This window comes from Ursus americanus, chromosome 32 (assembly GCF_024610735.1).
Source record: "Ursus americanus isolate L20-20 chromosome 32, mUrsAme1.1.p, whole genome shotgun sequence".
NCBI classification, from domain to species: Eukaryota; Metazoa; Chordata; class Mammalia; order Carnivora; family Ursidae; genus Ursus; species Ursus americanus.
The window spans coordinates 28,041,487-28,065,857 of record NC_142158.1 but is presented as its reverse complement, the minus strand read 5'-3'; the positions used below and the strand labels follow the sequence as shown (position 1 = coordinate 28,065,857).

At 39.3% G+C, this 24,371-nt stretch overlaps 1 protein-coding gene and 1 pseudogene across 2 annotated transcripts; both read left to right on the top strand.

The window, feature by feature from the left end:
- Nucleotides 1-543: 543 nt before the first annotated feature.
- On the top strand, nucleotides 544-19,212 carry BTNL2 (butyrophilin like 2). Of its 2 annotated transcripts, XM_087858118.1 has the most exons (9): nucleotides 544-821; nucleotides 3,599-3,682; nucleotides 5,362-5,709; nucleotides 7,605-7,886; nucleotides 9,242-9,262; nucleotides 14,626-14,973; nucleotides 15,998-16,279; nucleotides 16,989-17,081; nucleotides 17,643-19,212. In XM_087858118.1, the coding sequence occupies exons 2-9, from the start codon at nucleotides 3,604-3,606 to the stop codon at nucleotides 17,861-17,863; spliced, it is 1,674 nt and encodes a 557-aa protein (XP_087714244.1). In that variant the 5' UTR covers nucleotides 544-821; nucleotides 3,599-3,603; the 3' UTR covers nucleotides 17,864-19,212. The 2 variants fall into 2 exon arrangements, with proteins under 2 accessions (XP_087714244.1, XP_087714245.1); XM_087858119.1 differs by lacking the exons at nucleotides 16,989-17,081; nucleotides 17,643-19,212 and having other exon boundaries at nucleotides 15,998-16,287.
- LOC123791056 (peptidyl-prolyl cis-trans isomerase FKBP1A-like) lies at nucleotides 19,103-21,979 on the top strand (annotated as a pseudogene).
- The last annotated feature ends 2,392 nt before the right edge of the window (nucleotides 21,980-24,371 follow it).

Genomic DNA, 24,371 nt, shown 5'->3' with positions numbered 1-24,371 from the left:
TAATGATTATAGTTTTTGTGCCCAAACATTTGGTTGAGAAGCTTATTAGATTTCCATAGTATCTGAGAGTCAATATCTGACTCAGCAAAGGGGGATAAAGAACCAAGATAAAAAGAGCGGTAAACTTGGACATAGGAGACCTTGGCTGGGTGCCGTGGTCCTGGATGGACAATCTCTTTCTCTGGCCTCTGTTTTCTCACCAGTAAAAGCAGGGATGGGGCATTTGCTTTTCAGTCTTGCTTCTAACTCTAAGACCCAGCAAACTGCATGCAGGGCAAACTTGACACTAGGTGGGGGGGACCCTTGATGTGTGGGAGGTGGAGAGAAGGGTGAGGACAGACCTGCAGTACCAGGTGCTGGCGAAGACCTGACTGGAGATGGCACAGACTGGGTGTCAAATGGGGCCAGCAGTAGTGCCTTGGATTTCTGAGGTTGGTGAGGAGTGCCAGTGTCACAATTTTGTCTGCAAGCCTGAAGAACTCATAACTAAACCCAGTCAAAGTCCACTTGTCTGAGTTTCACTTTCTGAGGATTACGGCAGGTAGGAGGTGAGCATGCTATTCTTATTGGAATCTCATTTTCAGGGTGGGCCTCCACCTTCAGCTTGGGCGAAGCAGCACAATCTCCCTTCACCCAAAGCCGGGGGCCCCAGGGGACTACCTCCATGTGGTCTGGCTGTCCCACAGTTCTCACTCCAGTCGGCACCCCAGGACCCTGACCTGCCTTCGGACACCTGCTGCGTGGATGAAGGGCACACCTGAGACCCACTGAGGAGAAGACCCAGTAGCCCCCGGTTTTACCCTGAAGGAGAGAGGAGACACGTGAGTGGCTTGATGAGTCCCTGGTGGAGGATGACCAGGGAAGTTGGGGCCGTCGACTAAGATGAGGAAGTGGGGCATGGGGACAGTCAGCACCCACAGGGAAACTCTGCCACTTACCATAATGCATCCACTCATACCCCGCTCTGTGTTTTTCAAAGTCAACTGTAGCTTATGTGATCCTCAGAGTATTGCTGTGCAGCGGGCAGCTCAGGACAGCAGGGTCACAGCGTTCATCGGTCATGCATGATATCGTGCTTGTGTCTCTGGGCCTCGCTCGTCTGTCATTGTGGTAATGAAACAGCTGAAAAAATGTTAGGAATGAGTGTCTCCATCAGAGAGGAGAGACAGGAGAGGCTCAAGAAAATAAAGTGAGATTCTCGGGGTCACAGAAAGAAACACAAAGTCACCTTGTCTCTTAGAATTCTTATTTTACTTTGCTTTCTGTCTATAAAAATGTGTTAACATAGGATCCATTATATCTATTTTTAAAATTAATATAGATCTATAAACTTCAAACTTTGTGAACTGAATAAATTTTATTCTCACCAGTTAAATACTATGGTCACTAGGCATTTTGAGAATTTAACAAGGAGGTTTTTTACTGAAAAAAAAAAAAAACCAACAACCCACCTCTAATGACCCATGACATGTAGTAATTTGCAGTTTTCTTTGGTGTGAATTTTAACAGTGCATGCATAGACTTTGGAATTCAGAATTGTTGTTCACCTAATGCCTCAGCACAAACCATCACTTACCACTCACTTATCATCCCACCTTAACACTTACACTTTATCCAGAAAATTAAATGAAATGTGAGTTTTTGAACATTCGATGGTACATACACATATTAGATCACATCTCTTGACAATACCAAAGTTTACCATATTTAGTTGCACTGGCAGTTTCAGAAGATTCTTGGCCTATGTTCAAATGGTAAAACAGAGATGTCAAATAATGAACATGTTTTAACTTAAAGTTTGCAATGTTAAGTCCAGTTGTTTATTTACTAAAAATCTGCCAAAGATTTTCAGCATTCTGACAGGAGATGGTCTACGGCAGCCTTTTTCCTTGGCACTAATGATACTTAAAGCTGGATAATTCTTTGCTCTAGGGGCTTTCCTGTGAATTGTAGGATGGCTAGCAGCTCATTGGATGTCCCCTTTCTCCAGCTGTGACCACCCAGTGTGTCTGCAGACATTGCCAAAAACCCTCCAAAGGCAAGACTGTCCCTTTTCCCATTCAGAACCCTAGTCTAAGGCAGCTATTCTCTCTCTTTATACTCACTCATCAATTTCTCTCTGAGCACCAGGGAAGGTTAAGATGCATCTTCACAACTTTCTTCAAAAGCTGCATTAATTTGAGCAATTTTGTTCTAGTTGCATTTGTATGTTCTCCCCCTGCTTTAACATGAAAGACCTAGAGGCATGCATGTCTATAAACCGGTTTGTAGCAAATATGGGTCCTTCTTAGTTCACATGACTAAGGAATGGTGCTTGGCATGAGTTTTGCAAGCTGTATTTGCTCTTCTTGGGTAGAACAAAACGTTTCTGTTTTTCACAAGAGGAGGCACCTGCAATCTCCTTTGTTCAGAGAGGAAGTGGCTGATATATCTCCAGTGGCGAGCTACGGATGGTCTATGCTGTCTCCTAATGCTCGACCCCATTTTCACATTGATATTCGAACATTCTTATATATCTACGTATTGTGTCTGGGCTTGTATCGGTTTCCCTAGAGGCATTTCAGATGATAGGATGCATCATTTTAAAAAGCAGTCATAATAGAGTATAAATAATCTCCTGAACCACTTGGTTTATAATCTCTATTTCAGTAACTGTTGCTTTCCTCTGCCCTATAGCATCTTACTGGCATTAGTTTCTGGGGAAAGAGAAGCAACCACCACCTTATCATTGCTCCTGAACACGTTCTTCTAGTTACTGTGAAGCAATAAGATGATGGACCCGTCAGATGGAATGAGTCTTCGGCTCCTTTCACTCTGATTTTTTCAGTTTTCAAAACTAAAGCTGGCATTCGATTTTTGTCCTGGTAGTTTTAAAACTTTTTAGCTGTGTGGAAGCATTTTTATAATGCTGGTATAATGGGCATGTTGCATTTGCCAATCTCTGCAGCAGGGCCATTTCTTTTATTCATTCCTTATTCAAGATGACACTGAAAGGCCATTTAGGGTGGTTTCCTTACTAGTGTCTTCCTGTAGCACCATTTTCACAACTCTTTCCTTCACTTTTCAAGGTGTGCCCCAGCCTTTGGGTTCTCCCAAGGCACTAGCAATGGTTTCCTGGCTGAAGAGTGAGGATTCAGAGCCTTCCTGCTCTTTCCTGTACACCTAGGAGAGGGTGGTGAGGAAGAGGGGCAGGAGGGGCTGGCAGGAGGGCAAGAATTTGATTAAAAGGCTCAAACTAAAAAATATTTGAATCCTACTATTTAATTTCTGCGTGCTCAGAATAAATGGACCTTAGGAGATTTTTAAAAACATGTAAGTATTATTGTCCCTTTAACTCAGGAGGGCTTTTCATTTCAATCAGAGATCTTCCCTCAGGCCTAAAAGCATAGCTTAAAGTACAACACACAAGGTAAAGGGCCAGAAATGATCAGTAATGCAGAGAAATTGAGCCAAGTCCATTTCCTTGTTTGATTGTGGAGGGGTTGATGTTGATTCCTCATTGTGACTATGTAACTATTGGAAACCACAACCAGAGTGACCTGGCTCCATTACAGTATCATTTGGGTGTGCTCATATTTTTCTCTTGTGTTTGCTGCAGGGAGAATGGTGGATTTTCCAGGATACAGTGTGTCTGGCGCAGTTGCCTCTTTCTTCTTCATACTGCTCAGCATGAGGCAGCCAGGTGGGATGCCCTTCTTCCCTTTACCATATACCCAAATGTCCCAGCAATACAGTCCACATGCAGAGTTCCAAATTAAAAGGGCTAGGACAATATTAGGACTGGGGGTCCAGGAACCAATGCATCTGTGTTCCAGAAAGGGTCCTGCACTTCCAGCTGGGTTACCTTTGATAAGCTACTTCTGCCTCAGTTTCCTCAACTTTATGATAAGAATAACAACATGCCTATGTCTTGAAGGCTAGGACAGGCGTTAGGATTAAATGAGGCTGCACATGAAATAGTACCTGGAACACATTAAGTTATTCATCCATTTTCCTGCTTTCATACAGGACAGCACGTTGGGGGCAGGAAAAATAGCTGCTTCTTACCACAAATTAAATGGCATAAAAATACTTGGAAACAAGAAATTAGATTTCCAAGAAATGGATTTGGAAATCTTGGTGGCTGAATTGTACCTTTAAGAAGGATTATGAAAATTCAGTGTCAAGGGGAAATACCAGAGTCCCAAGGAAAATACAGCATGCAGAAGTGGGAAAAACATTGAATAGGGCACCAGAAGGCTCAGGCTCCAGACTGAGGGCTGCCAGAAACCGTGTGATGTGACATGAGGCTGTCCTGACCTCTGTATAATGCAATTTCCTAGCCTGTAAAAGAAGTCAGCCACATGGAATGACTTCAGATCTCGCTTCATATTTGGATTCCATAAATGAAGAATGCAAGCAGATCTCCACTTAAGCTCTGTAGGGACCTTTTGACCAGCATCTATTTGATATTCATCAGCAAGTGAGCCAGTTGAGGGTTCCTTCCTTCTTAGGATGATTGGATGAGGCAGAGAAAGTGCAAATGGCCCTGGAGCATTTTAGGATAAGAAAGAATATAATATATATGACTTATGAGACTATTAAACATAATAACACGTGGAATCATTGAATATCCCTTCAATTTGCAGATAATGACAAGAGGTCGAACAAGATCTCACAATTTGATTAAAAGGCTCAAACTCTTAGACAAACCACTGCCCTTAATCCACCACAAATGGCATTGTACATACAAAGCTCCAGTAACTGCAGTCTTGCTTACTCCAGACCAAAAAATTTTTAAAGTTAGAAAATAATCGCAGTTCCTTACCTAGAACCAGTGCAATCCTGAAGAGCTGAAAAATCTAATGAATGAATTTATTACCTAAATTTTAGGAAAAATGATTATGAAATCAGTCACTAACAATATAAAGTGGAATCACTAACTACAAAATAAATCACTATAAAATATAAAACAAGTCACTAACAAAGTTTCCAGTGTAAAAAATCAATTTACACATTAACTTATTTGAAAATAAAAACAACCCAGAGAGGGTGGCTTGAGCATCTTAAAGATGAAGAAATCGAGATTCCAAATCTCAAATTTCACTGAAAATAATGGATTTGCCCCCCAAATCACAAAGATGGTGACAGATTTAGCTAGAACACTCGAATTTTTGATCTGCATGTTATTTTCAGTACACAGAATTGTCTTTTTTTAAACAGCCAAATGTGCAAACCATCATGCTAGATTTCTCTAAATCATTGAAAATAAAGCCCTCCCTCCTCCAGGTGCCTCCATTTTGGTAGGTTGGACATCCCGAAGCAAGTACATTAATCTCCAGTTGGCATTTCCTGGTTCCCCCTTTTCACTCTGTTTTGTAGATAACTGGAGAGTGATTAGTTCTACACATCCTATCCTGGCCAGGATTGGGGAAGATGCCCTACTAACCTGTCAGCTCCTCCCCAAGAAGACCGCAATGCATATGAAGGTGACATGGTACCGCTCGGAGCCCAGCACACCTGTGTTTGCATCCTGGGATGGAGCTGATGTGACCGAGATGCAGATGGAGGAGTACAGAGGCCGGGTAGAGTTCATAAAAGATGGCATTCATGAGGGGAATGTGGCTCTGAAGATAAACAACATCCAACCATCTGATAATGGGCAATACTGGTGCCATTTCCAGGAGAATAACTATTGTGGAGAAACAAGCTTGCTGGTTAAAGTAGCAGGTGAATATTTTGGAAAAGACAGAGTCTTGGAGGGAGAAATATATTAATTTGTGGTAAGCCTACAGCCAGTTGAAAAATTCCCTTTTAATCCTCAAGGCAATTCCTAATGGCCAGTCCTCTGTCCTGATTCATTTGAAGGCAAGTAATCCTGAAGTCTTCAAAGCAAGCTCACTTGAACAATCTTCTCAAATTTTACTTACACAGTTTTGACTATTCTTTTTTTTTTAAATATTTTTTATTATATTATGTTAGTCACCATACAGTACATCCCTAGTTTTTGATGTAAAGTTCCATGATTCTTTACTTGCGTATAACACCCAGTGCACCATGCAATACGTGCCCTCCTTAATACCCATCACCAGCCTATTCCTCCCCTCTGAAGCCCTCAGTTTGTTTCCCAGAGTCTATGGCCATACCACCCTGAACGCGCCCAATCTCGTCTGATCTCGGAAGCTAAGCAGGGTCGGGCCTGGTTAGTACTTGGATGGGAGTTTTGACTATTCTTGACCACTAATTGCAATCCATGACATCTGGTCATTGGCAATTTTATTGAGGCACAGATTTGTGCTGTATCAGGCTGGTGTGTTAGGGCAAGTCGATCACTGAGTGAGTGACTGCCCAGCAACCGTATCTCAATGGAATGCATTGCTCTTTACCCAACCTCCAATATGCAATAACTGAATGTGAAAATTACGTTTCTTTGTGGAATGCCTCTAGTTAGAAAGCTAGTGCTGGGAACAAAGAGATTAAGAACTGTGCTTTTAGGGAGATTATTAAATATTAGTGTTCAATGAATTGGGGACTCCAGATGCATTTGGACATACCCACTGTGAATGACAGGGTTTTACCTGAAGCCTTTGTATTAGCACAGTGGGAAACAGTTGAGAAAAAGGATCCGTCCTAGGGGAAAAACACATATCTGAAAAATAAATAATCATCTAGTTCCCTGGCAAGAATAACTCCCCCATATGCTAAAAAGAAAATCAGGCAAACCCACTCACCCTCTCAGGGAAATAGTTCTCTGGAGATGTTACCATCTCTGACTCACACTAAGGCTGTTTCCTAACACCATTTTTTTTTAACACCCATGACTACGATCATTATTGTTATGTTATAGGTGATCAAAGATGGATGAAAGAATCTATGTGTTTCTGAGATATGGAGACAGGAAGGCAGCTGTTCACTATCAGGAACCTTTGAAAATAAGCCACACATTTTCTAAGGCTGTAGGTGAAAGGAGTGAGTCTCTTTCCCCACCAAATGATAGAGAATTATCATCTATAGGAAATAGAGTCCCTTTGTTTGGGCTTGAGAGCAGTGTCGGGTAAAGAAAGAAATTCATGACTATATAAAACTAAGATTTCTCAAAAACATTTTCCCATTGACTGTAAGGAATGTTTAGAAACCAGAGCTCCTCATGGGACATCCCATTCTACATACCAGGTTATCTACTTGCTCCCCGAGATCACAACCACCAACAAAAGAACGTGAAGAATAGTCCCTGGAGATGATTTCTGGCTTTATATTAAACATTCTAATTAATCAGAGTCAAGATATCATCTAAAATGTCAGACAGAGTTTTGGCATGGGGAAGCTCAATGAATACATCATAACACAGCTTTGTTGGCAGTACTAGTGACATAAGCAAAATGTCATTGTGTCCCTTTCTCTTATTCTCCTCCTGTCTGGATCTGAAGAAAAATACTGCTCATGTGCTAAAGTTTAAAGACCCAGAATGGAGAACAAGCAAAGTGTGGATGAAGTCCAATTTGAATGGGAAGAGGCCTTTGGACCCATGAACTCCTGCCCTCTCCCTATGAGCAATGTCACTGGGATCTTGGTTTCTGTGATTTTCCATGGGCTCCAGTTCTTAGGGCTGTGTCTTCCCTCCACAGGTCTGGGGTCTGCCCCTTACATCCACGTGGAGGGACCTGCGGAAAGTGGAGTCCAGCTCGTGTGCACTGCAAAAGGCTGGTTCCCAGAGCCCCAGGTTTATTGGGCAGATATCACAGGAGAGAAGTTGCTGGCTATCTCTGAACATTCCATCCAAGATGAAAATGGCCTATTCTATGTGGAAACCACTCTTGTGGTCAGGAATGATTCTGTGGAGACCGTGTCCTGCTTCATCCACAACCCCATCCTCAATGAGGAGAAGAGCTCAATCATCTCCATTCCAGGTCAGAGCTCTACCTCTATGATGAATGGGTTAGTGTGCAATGTGATTAACAGGAAAGGACTGTTCCATAGCACCTAATATTTTTTTTATTAAGGAAAATATCTAAAATTTAGTAATATGTATTAAAAGGTATAAACTATTTATGCCTATATTAATCAAAACTATATTTTGATTAAATAGCTATTGTTAATGGTATTCCAGTTATTTTCAAGTGACACCTTTTCTTCTTTCTGAATTGTCTATACTCACAAGTATGCATCACATGATGAAGAAAATAAAACTATATTCTTTCAATTAAAATGTTTTCCTATACACATTGTGCCAGTTGCTTCTAGGAACCTGTCATGTGAAGATAAATACAGATGGAGACAATTATTTACATAATTGCTTCTTTTTTTTTTAAGATTTTATTTATTTATTTGACAGAGAGAGACAGCCAGCGAGAGAGCATACACAAGCAGGGGGAGTGGGAGAGGAAGAAGCAGGCTCCTGGCAGAGCATGGAGCCCGATGCAGGGCTCAATCCCAGGGACCCAAAGGCAGATGCTTAATGACTGAGCCACCCAGGCGCCCCACATAACAGCATCTTAATTATAGCCCCATTTATAAATAGCAATAAAAACAACAGTAAAAAAAAAAACACTCGTTAAGTATCTAATGTAACTATAATTATAGCATTGATGAAAGATGATATTTTCAAATGAGGTTGAAAAAAATTCTTACGATGGACAATTTATGAAAGATTACAACTATCTACCTACCTATGTATCTATCTATAAACATTTCCAGTCACGTAAAGAATAATGGCTTTAAAAAACTTAAAACTGCACTAAGATTTTTGGGACACCTTCTATATTTAGATATAACGATACAGTTATTCTTATTCATATAAATGGTATATGAAAGAATTTAAACATCACATGTGAATGTCAAAAGCAGCTGAATATATATTATGTAATATATATATATAATATATATCTGAATACATATTATATAAATGATTTATATATGTTTTATCTCTCAGTTTGGAATTATAGGTGATAATTGTCTATGTCCATATATTTTTATACTTTCCATGCACTTATAAGAAGAATATGTATCATTTTTACAAGATATTAAATATCAATATGTTACATATCAGCATGAATAGAACTGAGAGACTTTTTCTCGTGCAAACAAAAGGAAAAACAGCTGGATCACTAGGTGATCTACAGGAAAGAACATTTTTCTGTATTTAATTTCTTTTTTATGAATTGAGATTTTTAATGAAATGTAGAGGTTTCTTTTCTTTTTAAATATTTTCTCTCCTTTCCCTTAGATCAAATTCCTTAATATATTATTCTTGTTCTTTTTCCAGAGAAACTCCAGAATGAGCTAGGTAAGTAGACCTTGGATGCACTAGTATAAAGGAGACGCTGCTTGCCCCAAAGGGAATTGATAATCCCTGGACAAAGCCAGTGGGAGCTACCGTGACAATTTGTAATTCAGATGAGAATCAGAGGCATGACTTTACCAAGTCTCAAGTTCAGTTAGTACCAGAGGGGACTGGCAAAACACAGCCTCCTTCGGGCACCTTTGCACTGCGTAACCTATGACCTCAAGTGTTCACGGGGACCCCATTGAGCCTCAGATGGATGCGTGTAAGGGGCACAGACATAATCTCTGCTCTGTTTGGCTGGGGGAAAGGGTGCTGCCTTTGTGTGTAAGGGATGGTATAGGACAGATGGTGAGTCTCTTTCTAGTGTGAGGGCAGTGTCATCATGGTAACTGGAGGTCACCACCCATCACCTCAACACTCTGGCCTTGTGTGGTTTCTGCACCTTCTCCTCACCCCAACGGATCCTAACCTCATCGCTATTGGGCGGGAGCCATTACTTTCCCAGATGTAGCCTGGGACACTGCCTGGGTTGATCATTCATTTTCCTGTTTCTCTCCATCTTCTTCTTCTTCTTCTTTTCTTTTTACTTAACAGTTGGACTGTAGTATTATTTTACTGCACCTAAGATAAAGATAAGTGGTTTAAAAAGTAACTGATATTTGAGCTTCTTTCAGTTTCTCCTTTATCCCCTTATCATCTTCCTCCTTTCTGTGACCTCTGCTCCCAGCCCATAATAACCACTCTGCTCCTTGCCCAGATGCATATGACCTTGTATCACTCATTTTCCATCAATATCCTGCTCACCCTCAGGTCACTGGTTACAGGAATGTGTGTGTGCACACATGCCAATTGCAAATTAGGTGAGGTTGAGCATACTTTTCAGCCCGTGTAGGGATTTTTGAGGAAAATCAAGGTGGCAAACACACCCCCAATCTCTGCCAGGGTCTAGTGTGACACTTTCGACCCCATCAGGCCATAAAGATAAAGGGAAGGCCTCGGGAAGGTCAAAGGTAACTCCACAATCTGAGGAAAGCTGCACCCCTGTGAGCCGTAATTTCCAAGTCAGATCCCCTTCTGCCTGGGCAGCATCTGCTTATGATCAGACAGAAACCTTAACCAGCAGAACGTGCCAGTTATGGATCAGAAAGTCAAGCCAGTGTTTGGGGCAGGTTGACACATCTCTGTTCCTCAGGAAGACTTTATTTTTTTTTTTTATTTTTATTTTTGGTTGCTCTTTTTTTTTACTTTTAAAATCCCTTAATTTATTTTTTGTTTTGCTTTTCATGCAAAATATCTCCCCTATTTTTTAAAAATTATTAACATAAAATGTATTATTTGGTCAGGAGTACAGGTCTGTGATTCATCAGTTTTACACAATACACAGTGCTCACCACAACACACACCCTCCCCAATGCCCATCACCCAGCCAACCCATCTGTCCCACCCCCCTCCAGCAACCTCAGTTTCCTGAGATTAAGAGTCTCTTCTGGTTTGTCTCCCTCTTTGGTTTCATCTCGTTTCCTTTTTTCCTCTCTTCTCCTATGATCCTCTGCCTTGTTTCTTAAATTCCACATGTCAGTGAGATCATATGATAATTGTCTTTCTCTGAGTGACTTATTTCACTTAGCATAATACCCTCTAGTTCCATCTATGTCGTTTCAAATGGCAAGATTTCAGTTTTTTGATGGCTGAGTAATATTCCATTGCATATGTGTACCACATCTTCTTAATCCATTCATCTGTTGATGGACATCTGAGCTCTTTCCATAGTTTGGCTATTGTGGACATTGCTGCTATAAACATTGGGGGGCATGTGCCCCTTCAGATCACTACATTTGTATCTTTGGGGTAAATACCCAGTAGTACAATTGCTGAGTCATAGGATAGCTTTATTTTCAACTTTTTGAGGAACCTCGATACTGTTTTCCAGAGTGTCTGCACCAGCTTGCATTCTCACCAACAGTGTAGGAAGGTTCCCCTTTCTCCACATCCTCACCAACATCTGTCATTTCCTGACTTCTTAATTTTAGCCATTCTGACTGGTGTGAGGTGGTATCTCATTGTGGTTTTGATTAGTATTTCCCTGATGCCGAGTGATGTTGAGCACTTTTTCATGTGTCTGTTGGCCATTTGGATGTCTTCTTTGGAGAAATGTCTGTTCATGTCTTCTGCCCATTTCTTGATTGGATTATTTATTCTTTGGGTGTTGAGTTTGGTAAGTTCTTTATAGACTTTGGATACTAGCCCTTTATCTGATATGTCATTTGCAAATATCTTCTCCCACCTATTGGCTGTCTTTTGGTTTTGTTGACTGTTTCCTTTGCTGTTCAAAATCTCCCCACCAAAAAGGAGAATTACAGACCATCCTGTTGAACATAGATGCAACTAGCCAATAGGATCCAACAGTACATTAAAAGGATTATTCACCACAGCCAAGTGGGATTTATTCCTGGACTGCAGGGGTGGTTCGACATCCACAAATCAATCAATGTGATGCACTACATTAATAAAAGAAAGGACAAGAACTATATAATCCTCTCAATAGATGCAGAAAAAGCATTTGACAAAGTACAGCATTTTTCTTGATTAAAACTCTTCACAGTATGGGGATAGAGGGTACATACCTCAATACCATAAAAGCCATCTATGAAAAACCCACAGTGACTATCATCCTCAGGAAGACTTTAGGTGAAGAGTCACTCCTCTGAGTTATTTGAACCACTTTGACATGTCCATTGGTAACCCAGCACATACAATACAATCTGGTGTTGTGTTTTTCCTAGTTGTGCTGGCCTTCTGTGGCCACAGTAAAACATGATGAAAATATGGAGCTCCGCCTGGCTCCCTGTTAGGTAGGGGTTACAGGGCTGCCCCCTCAGGAGCTTCGAGAGTTGTTGATTGAGGATACCAGGAGTTTGACAGCCACCTCTGTATTATCCTCATGAATTAGAACTTGGAGACAAGGACCCATTGCAGTTGGCTGCTGGCAATCTGAGTTTGCTGTGGAAGTCCTAGGACTGGAATACCAGTTCTCACTCTAGCAAATCTTTTTTTTTAAGTTAAATTTTAGTTCATTAACATACAGTGCAATATTAGTTTCTGGAGTAGAATTCAGTGATTCATCACTTACATACAACACCCAGTGCTCATCACACCAAGTGCCCTCTTTAATACTCATCAGTCATCTTGCCCATCCCCCACCATCCCCCTTCATCAAATAATCTTATAAAAATAATGACTAGTTTTAAAGAATATTAATTATATACCAGATGTGATGCTAAATGCTTGACAGAGATTATTTCTTTTTCTTACAATAATTGTAAAAGTTAATAGATTTATCCTCATTTTACAGCTGGCAACAATCTTATAGACATATGTGGTTTGTGGAAAACCATTGAGAAATTGTGATATTTGCCCTCTAATCTGACTTAAGAGTGAAAGTTCTTAATCACTTATTGTGATTTTTATAAATCATTGGTCTCTATTTTCCTCATCTTCAAAATGAACATGTTGAATTTAATCTCTGATGTAGTGTCAAGCTCTAAGAGTCTGAATATGATATGATATAATTAATATAATATTATACGATATAAAATATAGCATATTGAGGAAATGAGATAGCCCACTTAATTGAATATGCTGATTGAAAGAGGATTATATGACATGATGATAGGATTATCATGTTTCAAAGAATTGGTGTATTATTGAGTAAACTACACACTCCAGAGAGGATTTAATTTTCAGTGGATATTCAGAGGGCGTTTCAGTAACATACATACAATACCCCCAAAATAGAACAAAATAGTAAATGTGAGCACAAATTGTGTGGAAGGGAAACAATATATACAAAAGTATATAAAGAAAGGAAATTATGCAGAGCTTCTCTCAAGGAGCTTGTATTCTAGAAGAATATCACTTATTAACAGATTGGGATGAATAATTTTCCCCCATACTTTCAACTTTATTTTTTACTTGGATTCTGGAATAACAGGCATTTCATATATCTATAATGCACCTACTCATATGGGTAATGGAGATAAGGAAATTCTCTGTTTTATTAATTAATTTACTATAAAATACGTGGAAGGAGAAATAGCAGCAGAGTAATCCCTAGTTCATTTTTTCTGACTCCTACTTTTGTCTTCAGATTTTAACAGATACATATGCAATGGAGATATTGTTTTAGGTAAAATTGAAAGATAAAACAAACAATAATGCTGGAAATAATTGGGAGTCAAATTTTAGCTAGAATAGAAGGGAATAATCTGAAAATTGGGACTGTGTTGATTAACAGTAAGTTTCCTTTCTAGAGAAGTACCTAGCAGATTTTAGCTAATTACATAATGAGGACATTTTGCCTTTGGTCATTGACTCTCATGCAACAATATACAAATTTATGCTTGTATTTCTATTATAGATGATCATAACCTATGTTATGATAGCATTTTTATCATTTGATAAGAAAGGATGACTCTCAATTTAGAAAGGAGAAAAACTGGCATGACCAGAGCCTAATGAACTGGTGTCCATATATAACATAGCTTGTGTCCAGGAAAGCCATCAGAGAAAATCTCCAATTTTCACAATGGGAGGATTAGACTTTTTGTATATTCATTGTTGTTTTGTGTTTTGTATTTTGCCAACCTCCCCAATTCTTGGTCTTATAATGGTTCTCAAAATAATCTGAGGACATGGAACCTGGTGTGTGTTTAGAGCTCCACATATGTGGGACCTCACAGAACTAAAATATGGTGGCTGGATCTTACTTATAACATGTTATAAAAATCTAACCAGGGGAAGGTTTCTTCACAGTTCATTACTAAAAATCCACCTGAAACTCATTTTTATCCCTTATCATTATCAAGGCAGAAGGATTGGCTTCAGTGTCCTCAAGTTTAACAGTCTACATTCCTCCACTCACGTTGCATAGTCATCCAAGAGCTTTATATAGATGATTTTGTTTAACTCCAGAAGAGTCTTACGATTTTGATAGTGATATATTTATTTTACAGTTTAAGAAAGTGAGGCATACACAGATTGAGAAGTAGCTTAAGGAGGTCATACAGATGTGAAGTGATAAAATATTATTTTTATTCTAGAAGTATTAATTGTAAAATTATTTTGTTGGGCTATAATCTGAATGAAATAGGTCGAGGCAGGTGTGGATTCCATTAATGGTTCTTTTTTCCAGGGACAAGCTCTATCCTGATTCCACCAAACCTCCCCCTCTCTAAAGGATGACCTTGGGCCTTATATCTCCCCTGGGATGCCCATGGGTTCTAAAGCCCACTGGAGATTTTCTTACTGATATTAATTAGTCTGTTTTGTGTCTTTCATTGAGTTTTGTCTGTTGTATTTCATAGCTTCTTTAAAAGTGATTGGACCTTCCCAGCCCATCCTCATCAGAGTGGGTGAAGACATACAATTAACCTGTTACCTGTCCCCCAAGACTAATGCACAGAGCATGGAGGTGAGGTGGGTCCAATCACACCGTTATCCTGCTGTTTACGTGTATGCGGATGGGGAACATGTGACTGAAGAGCAGATGGCAGAATATAGAGGGAGGACAATGTTGGTGAGTGATGCCATTGATGAGGGGAGACTGACCCTGCAGATACACAATGCCACAACGTCAGATAATGGGCAGTACCGGTGCCTTTTTGGAAAAGATGGTGTCTATCAGGAGGCCAGTTTGGATCTGAAGATAGTAGGTAAGGATTCCAGATGTTTTGGATTCAACCTCTGTTCCTACTGCTTTAACATGCTAGTTCCTGGAAATTTTCCCTGGTACCTGAAATTTTTGGAATGTCCATTCACTTGTCAAATTTATATTGAACACTCTGATGCATAAGAACTGTAGTACATACTTAAAGCTCACAAACCCAAGAGGACCAGATTTAATTCTCTGGTATAATAGAATTCATACACTTCCCAGGATCTCTGTAAAATGACCACACATTTAGTGAAATTTGAGAATTTTACTCCATAAATCTACATAAAACTCATTATTTCACAGAATGTTCTTAAAATTCTGAACAATGTGTAGTTACTAGGAAGTATAATTATGTGAAGACTAAACTATGTCCAAATAAAAGCAAAAATAATAAGTATCAAAAGAACTGGCAGGATGGAAGAAGAAAGACAAAATAATTCCCTGCATCATAATTTCCCACTGTTTATATTTGTGAATAAGTATTGATTTTTCAAGGTTAGCTAATGCCATTGAAGACATAGGCCAACACCTTGGATAATTGGTTTGTTTCTCCCATTGATTTTGGATCTCATTTCATAGACATATTCATGAAATATCTACAGGGGCACACACTAAGAAGTTAAATGGACTGTATTTTTTCTGTCACTGGATGTACATGTTTATAAAATCTTGATATTTGATGATATTCTTTTACTCATTTTCTTTAATCATTTCCATGTGATTCATGTATTGGTCAAAGCTATTCTGTTTTCAGTTACAGAAGAGAAGAGATTGGATTTAAAATTTATTGTTCCTGTGACTCTATCTGAGAGGATGACTTTAGGAACACAAAAAATAAAAATAAACCAAACATAACAAAACTAGAAGCCATTCCAGCTAGTCTCATCCCTAAGTGGAGTATAATTCCACTATAAACTTTGTTCTCTCAGCCAAGCCTTTCCCCTCTTTCCTCTCAGTGAAGTTATTGACCACATAACTACTGCAGACACTCTAAGTTTTATTCCTTGATCTCTATTCCCCAGGTCTAGGTTCTTCCCCATTGATCACCATAAAGGAACAGAAGGATGGAGAAATAGAGCTGATATGCAGTTCAGAAGGGTGGTTCCCAGAGCCCCATGTGCAATGGAAGGATATGGAAGGAAAGATAATACCATCATTTTCAGAGGTTCTGACTGAAGGCAGCCATGGGCTGTTCCATGTGGAGACATCTCTATTGGTCACAAACAGCTCTATTGTGAACGTAACTTGTTCCATAAGCAACCCCCTTCTTGATGAGGAGAAAATAGCAACTTTTTCTCTGTTAGGTTGGTGACTCCATGTGTTCCTCTCAACTTTGGGAAATACATATGAAGGCAAACCCAGACTTACTTATTTTATTCCTCTACTATTTTTAAATTTTTATTTTCTTCTCTCTGATAAAATTACCTATCTCCTACAAAACTGGTCTTCAAGATACCTGGAGATCCTACTGACATCCCTTAACTAAAGCCCTAAGGTTATATTGTTGCATATACACTAACTTCTAAGACTTAACTTTATCATCCCTGTAAGGACAAACTCTCTTCTTCTGATGTGAAACCAATATCACTTTGTTTTTTGTTTTTTGTTTCTCCTTTACTGTGGATTGTCTTTGGGATTAGAAACTAGTTTTCCGTAACACACTCTTTATGCCTATGGATTAGGTAATTTTATCCTTTTCATACCCTTGTTAGTCCAGTGATGGTGGTGATACAATTGGAAAAGAGACAAGAAAGAAATATGTGTGTGTGTGTGTGTGTGTGTGTGTGTGTGTGTGTGTGTGTGTGTGTTTCTGACAGGAGCAAACAGTAAAGCTAGCATAAACTTTGGGTCTCCCCTCAGCTTCTGCAGAGTAGAGAGGAACAGATCAGCTTCCTCCTTGAGAGACCCACTTCTCACCCTCCTCTCTAGCTCAGGAGCTGCTCAGATAAAAAGAATGATCTTGGAATTTTCCCAGGTTCATGATTTAATGGGATTCTGGGTTTTCCATTTTAGAGCCCATGATGAGTTTTTCATGGAAGATAGTGCTTATTTGGATATTACTTCTTGTAGCTGTAGGCCTGCTCAAGAGGAAGAGCTGTAAAAAAGGTAAGTCGGGTAAATAGTCAGGTATGGAGCATCCTTTGTAGGGGGGCCTTGCTGTGCACTTACATGGGGGAGGTGTTCAGTGAACATTCAGCAATTAGTGAAACATGAGAATCCATGGCTTACATTCATGTTGTGGAGGATCCGCGCAGAATGATATCAGAGTTTACAGTGATAATAGAAACAAAAGGATTAAAAGACAATAATTTGATCCCCCGGTGAACTTTCCCAAGTGATCTAGTTAAGGGAGAAGAAGAAAAAAGTAGCATAGCCATCCATGCTTTCAAGGCTGAGAGCTGAGACCTGACTGAGATTCTGTTGGCATGAACATTTCAATAAGATCTTTAAAAATATGGTGACTTGCTTATTGATGATTCTTGCTTTCTGGATGAAGGACTTCTACGTGTTGATAGGTTGTTTTGTGTGCCCTATAAATTTCCTTCACTTCAAATTTCTTGTCTCTATAACTTTGGTTTGTCTCTTTGGATGTTGTTATCATGTAATTTATATTTTAAAATACTCCCCACATTGGTTATCATCAGAATGGATTTTCTTTCTCTACAGTGAATGTGACATTGGATCCAAATACAGCTCACGCAGGACTGATCCTTTCTGAGGGATACAAGCATGTGACCCATGAACATTCATGCAGCCATACATCCGAGAGATTCAACAGCTTGCCCAATGTGCCAGGCCAGGAGGGGCTGATGTCAGGAAATGGTACTGAGAAATGGAGGTTGGGGACAAGACAGTATAGGTCCCAGGTATTGTCAAGGGCAATATAGGGAGGGTAGGAGTCATCCCTCTGTCACCTGAGAATGTGTTCATACAATCAGTTGCTATAGAAACCAGTACTGGGCCATTACCTTTCCTCCAAGCCTCCTCTCCTCAAAGATAGCTCCGGGAAGGGTTAAAATCTTCCTTGTCTAGCCTCTGGACACCTCTTCTTATAACATGACCAACTAGTGCTCTATTTACACTTTTCTTCTCTGAAACTCTATACATCTTCTTCATTCTTTGACCCCTTTCTCCTGACATCTTTCCTACACCCAGGAGATTTTGCATCACCTCCAAGGGGGGCGGGGGGAAACAACCTTGGATTCCAGAAACAAGGATTATATTCCAAGTCCCAGTCTTCTTTCACCAGCTGCTTCAAGGGGCTCATACCATGAGCTACTAAATCAAAATGATTTAATGTCATTCTGGCTTCAAATTTGATCTGGAGACTGATCCCTTCAGAGAACTATCCTATCCCAAGCTCTCTGATATCCTGCCACTGATCACATCCTGATATGTGACGCCCAAAGATGTAGAAAATCCAGTGGGAAATACAATTAGGCCTAGAGAAGGAAATGCAAGGAAAGATTATTTATGGGTTTCTTTATGAAGGTGACGATTTTCCAAGTGGGGCTGAGGAAATTGAAAATATAGTTAAAAAGAGTAAGAGAAAATACAGCTGACTAGGAGGAAATCTGATCACTGAGATATAATCTTGAATATCATATGAAACGTGGAATTCCTATTCCAGACTTCTTCAGAAAGTGGAAAATTGGAGTGGAAAAAAAATTTAGAAATTCTATTCCAAGACAAATTCCATATGATTTCATTTATATGTGGAATCTAAAAACAAAACAAATGAATAAACAAAAAGCAGAATCAGACCTATAAATACAGAGAACAAATTGATGGTTGCCAGAAGGGAGAGGGTAGGGGTATGGGCAAAATGGGTGAAGGGGAGTGGGAGGTACAGGCTTCCAGTTATGGAATGAATAAGTCACAAGAATAAAAGGTACAGCATAGGGAATATAGTCAATAATATTGTAATAGTGTTGTATGGTAACAGGTGGTAGCTACTCTTGTGAGCACTACATAACCTATAGACTTGTCAAATCACTATGTTGTACACCTGAAACTAGTGTAACATTGCGTGTTGACTTTACTCACATTAAAAACAATTAAAGAAAAAGAAATCCTAGTCCAAGAGAAAATTAATTTCTTTTCATTGTATCTATACGAGATGATAGATGTTAACTAAATCTATTGAGGTAATCAATTCACAATATATACAAATTGAACCATCATGCTGTACACCTTAAACTTATATAGTGATATATGTCAATTATTTCACAATAAAACTGGAAAAAAGAGAAAAATTAATTTTATACTGTGTAAATGAAGATATCAATTTTATTTTTAGAACAAAAAAGTGCATAATTAAAATCAATAATTACAAAATAAATAAACATAAGTAATAAATACATGGTAAAAATATTTTAAAGCTATAATGAATTAAAGAAGAGAAACTGTAAGTGGAAGAAGAAAGAATATGGAAAAAAAAGACTTGGAAAAAGTCTTGAAATCTTCCGAAGTGAGAATGAGTAATACCTACCAGTGATACCCTGCTGTTTTCTAGGGTGGCAGCCATCATAGCCATCACTCATCTATCACATCCTGGAGTGTCTCTTTTGGCTCATAGTATTTTTTCTCTGTTTTTTAAACTCATATGTTTATGTTTGAAACTATGTATTATTCTCCCACCAGCATTCACACATTTATTTTACTTAATTTTTAAATGTTTCAATAGTGAAATACACATAACATAAAACTCATCGTTTTAGCCATTTTAAAGAATACAATTCGGTGGTATTTATACCTTCACAATATTGTCCAGCCATCATCAACATCCAGTTTTAGATTATTACTCTAGAGGAAAACTCCATAACTATTAAGCAGTCACTACCCATTTTCTCTTTTCCCCAGCCCCTGGCAACCACTAATCTGTTTTCTGTCTCTATGAATTTGCCTATACTAGATATTTCATATAAATAGAATCACAAAATGTACAGATTTTTTAGTGTCTGGCTTTTTATTTTTAACTTAACATAGTATTTTTAGGGTTCATCCATGTTGTAACATGTACCAGTACTTCATTCTTTTTTTTTTATTAACAATTTTCATTTTTTAAGAGCTGTTTTAGGTTTATTGCAAAATTGAGTGAAAAATCCAGAGCATTCCCATATCTCTCTTCACTGTCCCCATAATTTCCTATTAAAAATTTGCATTGATATGGTACATTTGTTACAACGGATGAACCAATAATGATGCATTATTTTCAGCTACAGTCTCTAGGTGGGGTCCACATTATGGTTCACTTTTTGTGTTGCACTCTGTGGGGTTTGACAAATGTTTTACCACTTTTGGTACATTAATATACTCTTATGTATCCTTTATATTTTTGAAGTCAAATTTATTAGTAGATATGCTAGCTTTGCTTAAAATGTCTAATGTTACTCTATTTTAACTTAATGTAATTAAAAATATTTTATTTAATAAAGTCTGAAGGTTAACTATCCCCCCCTTTTTTTTGTTTTCCTTCCTGATCAGTCTAACTTTCTGCTTGTTAGTTTTGTGCACTAGTACAGGTCCAATATATAATATATAGATTTTTCCTAGGAAGAGCTCAAGAAAATGTGTTTTTATCAGTCAAATTCTTTCACTGTGTATTAAGAAACATGTTTTTCTTTAGCTTACCAAATTTACTCTCTCAGTTCCAATGCCAGTTTGAAAAACCATGGGGAAAGAGAATGATTGGTGACTTGATTAAGACACCTCAATCACTGATACGGTCACTGTGGCTGATGGATGAGTGACTGGATTGGCCCATCAAGGATCCAGTTCCCTGTCCCTCCTGAGGCTTAGAGAGCTGGTTGTAGTCATGCAAAGCATGGTGACTCTCAGAAGAGATGTATAGATTGGATAGATCTCAGTTTAAGAGAAAAGACTAAAGGAAATCAGAAACCAAATTTGTTAACCCCTCCACAGGACTTTTTCCTCACTGTCAGTAGACTTAAAGTTCCATAAGGGCAGTAATATTTTTCTTTTTTGTGTATCCTCACAAAGTAGAAAAGTGGCATATATTAGTTTCATAGATTCACAAATAGGATATTTATTTAATATTTTATCTGTAGAATACACTGTACTGGGCTGTAGGGATAAAATGCTGAGTAAAGCATAATTCCTGCCCTGAGATAGCTCTTTATTCTAGTAAAGTCTTTGTTTTTTTAATGTCTTATCATTCCCTCATAGAGTCTACTCAGAATGGGATTGCCAGAGCAGTCCAGCAATAAATATTTAATTGAGGGAGTCAGATGGTGAATTCAAGGTCACTACTTTGTCAGGAGCTGTGGGCTACTTGGGGACCCTTCACTGTGTGTTGATTTACCCATTCTTAGAGATGAGGATATGATGGAGGATGTTATCCCTGACATTTCTACAACTGTGATTCCAATAGAACATCAACCTTCACATTTTCATTACCCACCTCTAGCCTTTGATCCCCAATCTCTAAGTTGAGAAGGACAAAACCCATTAAAATGAGTGGTGCAGCAGGGGCACCTCGCTGGCTCAGTCGGTGGAGCATGCGACTCTTGAGCTCTGAGTCCTGACTTCAGGGCCACATTGGGCATTGAGCTTACTTAACAACAACAACAACAACGTTTAAGAGCCAGGGAGCTGCCCCAGGTCACCTGTCGGTCAGCCTGCCTGACCAGCATGTGCCAAGGTGGCTGCCATGGGAGTGCAGGGGAGACAATATCCCAGGGGTTGGGTTCACTTTCCCCAAGCATGGTCAGACCTACGTGGTGCACTACCTGGGGATACTTGCAGATGGAAAGAAATTTGATTCTTCTGGGGACAGAAACAAGCTCTTTAGGTTTATGCTAGGCAGCAGGAGGTGATCAATGAGGCTGAGAAGAAGGGGTTGTCCACATGAATGTGGGTCAGAGAGCCAAACTGACTATCTCTCCAGACTACATCTATGGTACGGTGCCACCAGGCACCCAGCCATCATACCACCAAACGCCACTCTTCTCTTTGACATGGAGCTTCTGAAACTGGAATGACAGGAATGGCCTTCTCCCTGAGCTCCCCATTCTTAGATGTGTCAGGGAGGGATCTGGCGTGTCCAGATGCACACGTGAATCCTATGGAGCTTTTCCTGACTTTCCACTACACTCTTTGTAAAAACATGACCCTGAACGAATGTGTTCTGGCATTCAGCTTTGCTCTTTCCCTCTCTCCTCCTATGTGTGTTGGCTTAAACTATAGGCCATAAATCTCAAGTTACTCATTTTATTTCATTTTTGCTTTGGGGTGAAGGTTCAGTTTCAGTCTTTTGGATCTAGGTTTCCACTTAAGTATTAGTAAGGTATAAATAGACAAGTAATTGGTTAACTTTATTTTTTTTAATTTTTAAAAAAGATTTTATTTATTTGAGAGAGAGAGAGAGAGCACACACAAACAGTGAGGAGGGGCAGAGAGAGAGGGAGAAGCAGACTTCCCGCTGAGCAGGGAGCCTGATGTGGGGCTGGATCCCAGGACCCTGAGATCATGTCCTGAGCCAAAGGGAGACACTTTATCAACTGAACCACCCAGGTGCTCCGTGGGTTAACTTTAAAGTAGGAATAAGTGTGTGGCAGGGGATGCAAGAATCTTTATTTTTGGTTTTTTTTTTTTTTTTTGGTTTTTTTTTTCTTTGATGAAATTTTTATCCATTGTATATTAAACATTTTTGCTGCTGCACTGCAAAGCCATAACAGATTAGAGGCGCTGTTGAGGTCTGAATTACTCTCCAAATTGAGAGATGTCCCTGGGCCAAATTAAAAGCCCTACCTGAAACTGAAGTGTGCGAGGGGAAGAACCTTTGCCTCCAGCGCCCCGCCCCAGCCTCACCTTAAACTCTCTGCCTTATGAAAGCAGATCATTCTGACTGAGATGTTGGACACTACAGGTATCTGTCCCCAGGCCAGCAGGGACCTCCGAAGCCTTCTTTGTGACCTGGCTGCTGCTGCTGCTGCTTCTTCTTCTTCTTCTTCTTTTCCACTCTGTGGTTTTTCTAATGGATATTCAGGACTTTTGTAATTTCATAGCTATCCAAGCTCCACTTTCCAAATTTTAAGAACTTTAATCAAAAGTTTAAATTGAAGGTGCTGTTCATAGACACCCAATGAAAGTCCAGCCATCATGACAAACCCTTCCTTGGGTCTTGTCTTGAGAAAATGATGCTGTTCATCACAGCTTCAGCCTCTCCTGGTTTTGATGTTCAGCTCCCTCTGCTGAAAGTTTCCTGGCTTTTCCTCCGGCTGTCACCCCTTTGCTGTCCTGTATAGTGATTTAATGAGAGAAATTATTGTTGCCTACCCCACCCCCACCTCCCCACACTACATAAGCATTTTGAGTTTTCTGACTGCAATGGAAGTGCTTTATGCTGGCTTTTCTCAAAAAAAAATGAGTGGAGGAGTGACAGGTGGAGGAATCCCATTATAGAACAAAATATGAATTTAGTTTCTTAAGGTAAAATACTTAAAAACTCATTTGGAAACCTCATGCTGATTATTCTGAGTATATAACAAAAGTAAAATATCCAAAACTGAGCCCATTATCCTTCCTGCTCTATATTATAGTTCCAATCCCATTTATTTGTATTTTGTGGTTATCTCCACGTAAAGGGTTGTCATGTCCAGAAATCCCTTCTCACCCATCATGTCCATTTGATTATAGCTATTAACATTTGTCCACCATTCACTTACCTCTCTTCTGCCTTTATTTTTGCTTGCTTTTTATGTAAGTATTCTCTTTACTGTCAGCAAAGTTGATATTCTGGACTCTGGTTTCATTCTTCCTGGGTTCCAACACTGGTTTTACCAGTTAGTGTGTCAGTAAAATTTTGCTAAGAAGATACATCTTACAAGAGAGGTTGATAATGAGACTTATGGTTTAAAGATCTGTTAATAGTGTAGAAAAATCTAAGTGGATTAATCTCTCTCCGGGAAGAGGGGACTCATTTAACAGGAGAAGCTCAAATTTTATATCCTTGAAGACATAAGCTTAGTGAAGCCTTAGTTGCACTAAAGGCAAAGAAACCTTCAATAGTGGGAAGAAGATGGTCAGAAAGGGGAAAAAAATATGCCAGTGTTAGCAGTGACTTTCTCCATGAAGCCTCCAGATGTTTCTTCATTCTTATTTGAATATTTTTCTCTGAAAGTATAAACTGCAACATCAATTCCTTTTTCATTCACATATTCACATAGGACACAATTCAGGACTTGCTAACCAGTAAGAATTTGTTTAAGTAAAAAAAAAAGTGTGTGTGTGTGTGTGTGTGTGTGTGTGTGTGTGTGTGTGTGTGTGAGGCTTCCCTCGCAGAGGGAAGGAGGCTTAGGCTCCTCCTCAAATGGTCTATAGTTCTACGTCAGTCCTCCCCACTGCATGGCAAACTCCAGGGTTAGAGGTTGA

What these genes read in the sequence shown, in the direction of transcription:
- BTNL2 (XM_087858118.1), top strand. Translation starts at nt 3,604, where the DNA reads ATGGTGGATTTTCCAGGATACAGTGTGTCTGGCGCAGTTGCCTCTTTC. An exon ending in TTTGGATCTGAAGATAGTAG is followed by an intron (nt 14,974 to 15,997) that starts GTAAGGATTCCA and finishes TCTATTCCCCAG; the next exon opens with GTCTAGGTTCTTCCCCATTG. An exon ending in AGCAACTTTTTCTCTGTTAG is followed by an intron (nt 16,280 to 16,988) that starts GTTGGTGACTCC and finishes TTTCCATTTTAG; the next exon opens with AGCCCATGATGAGTTTTTCA.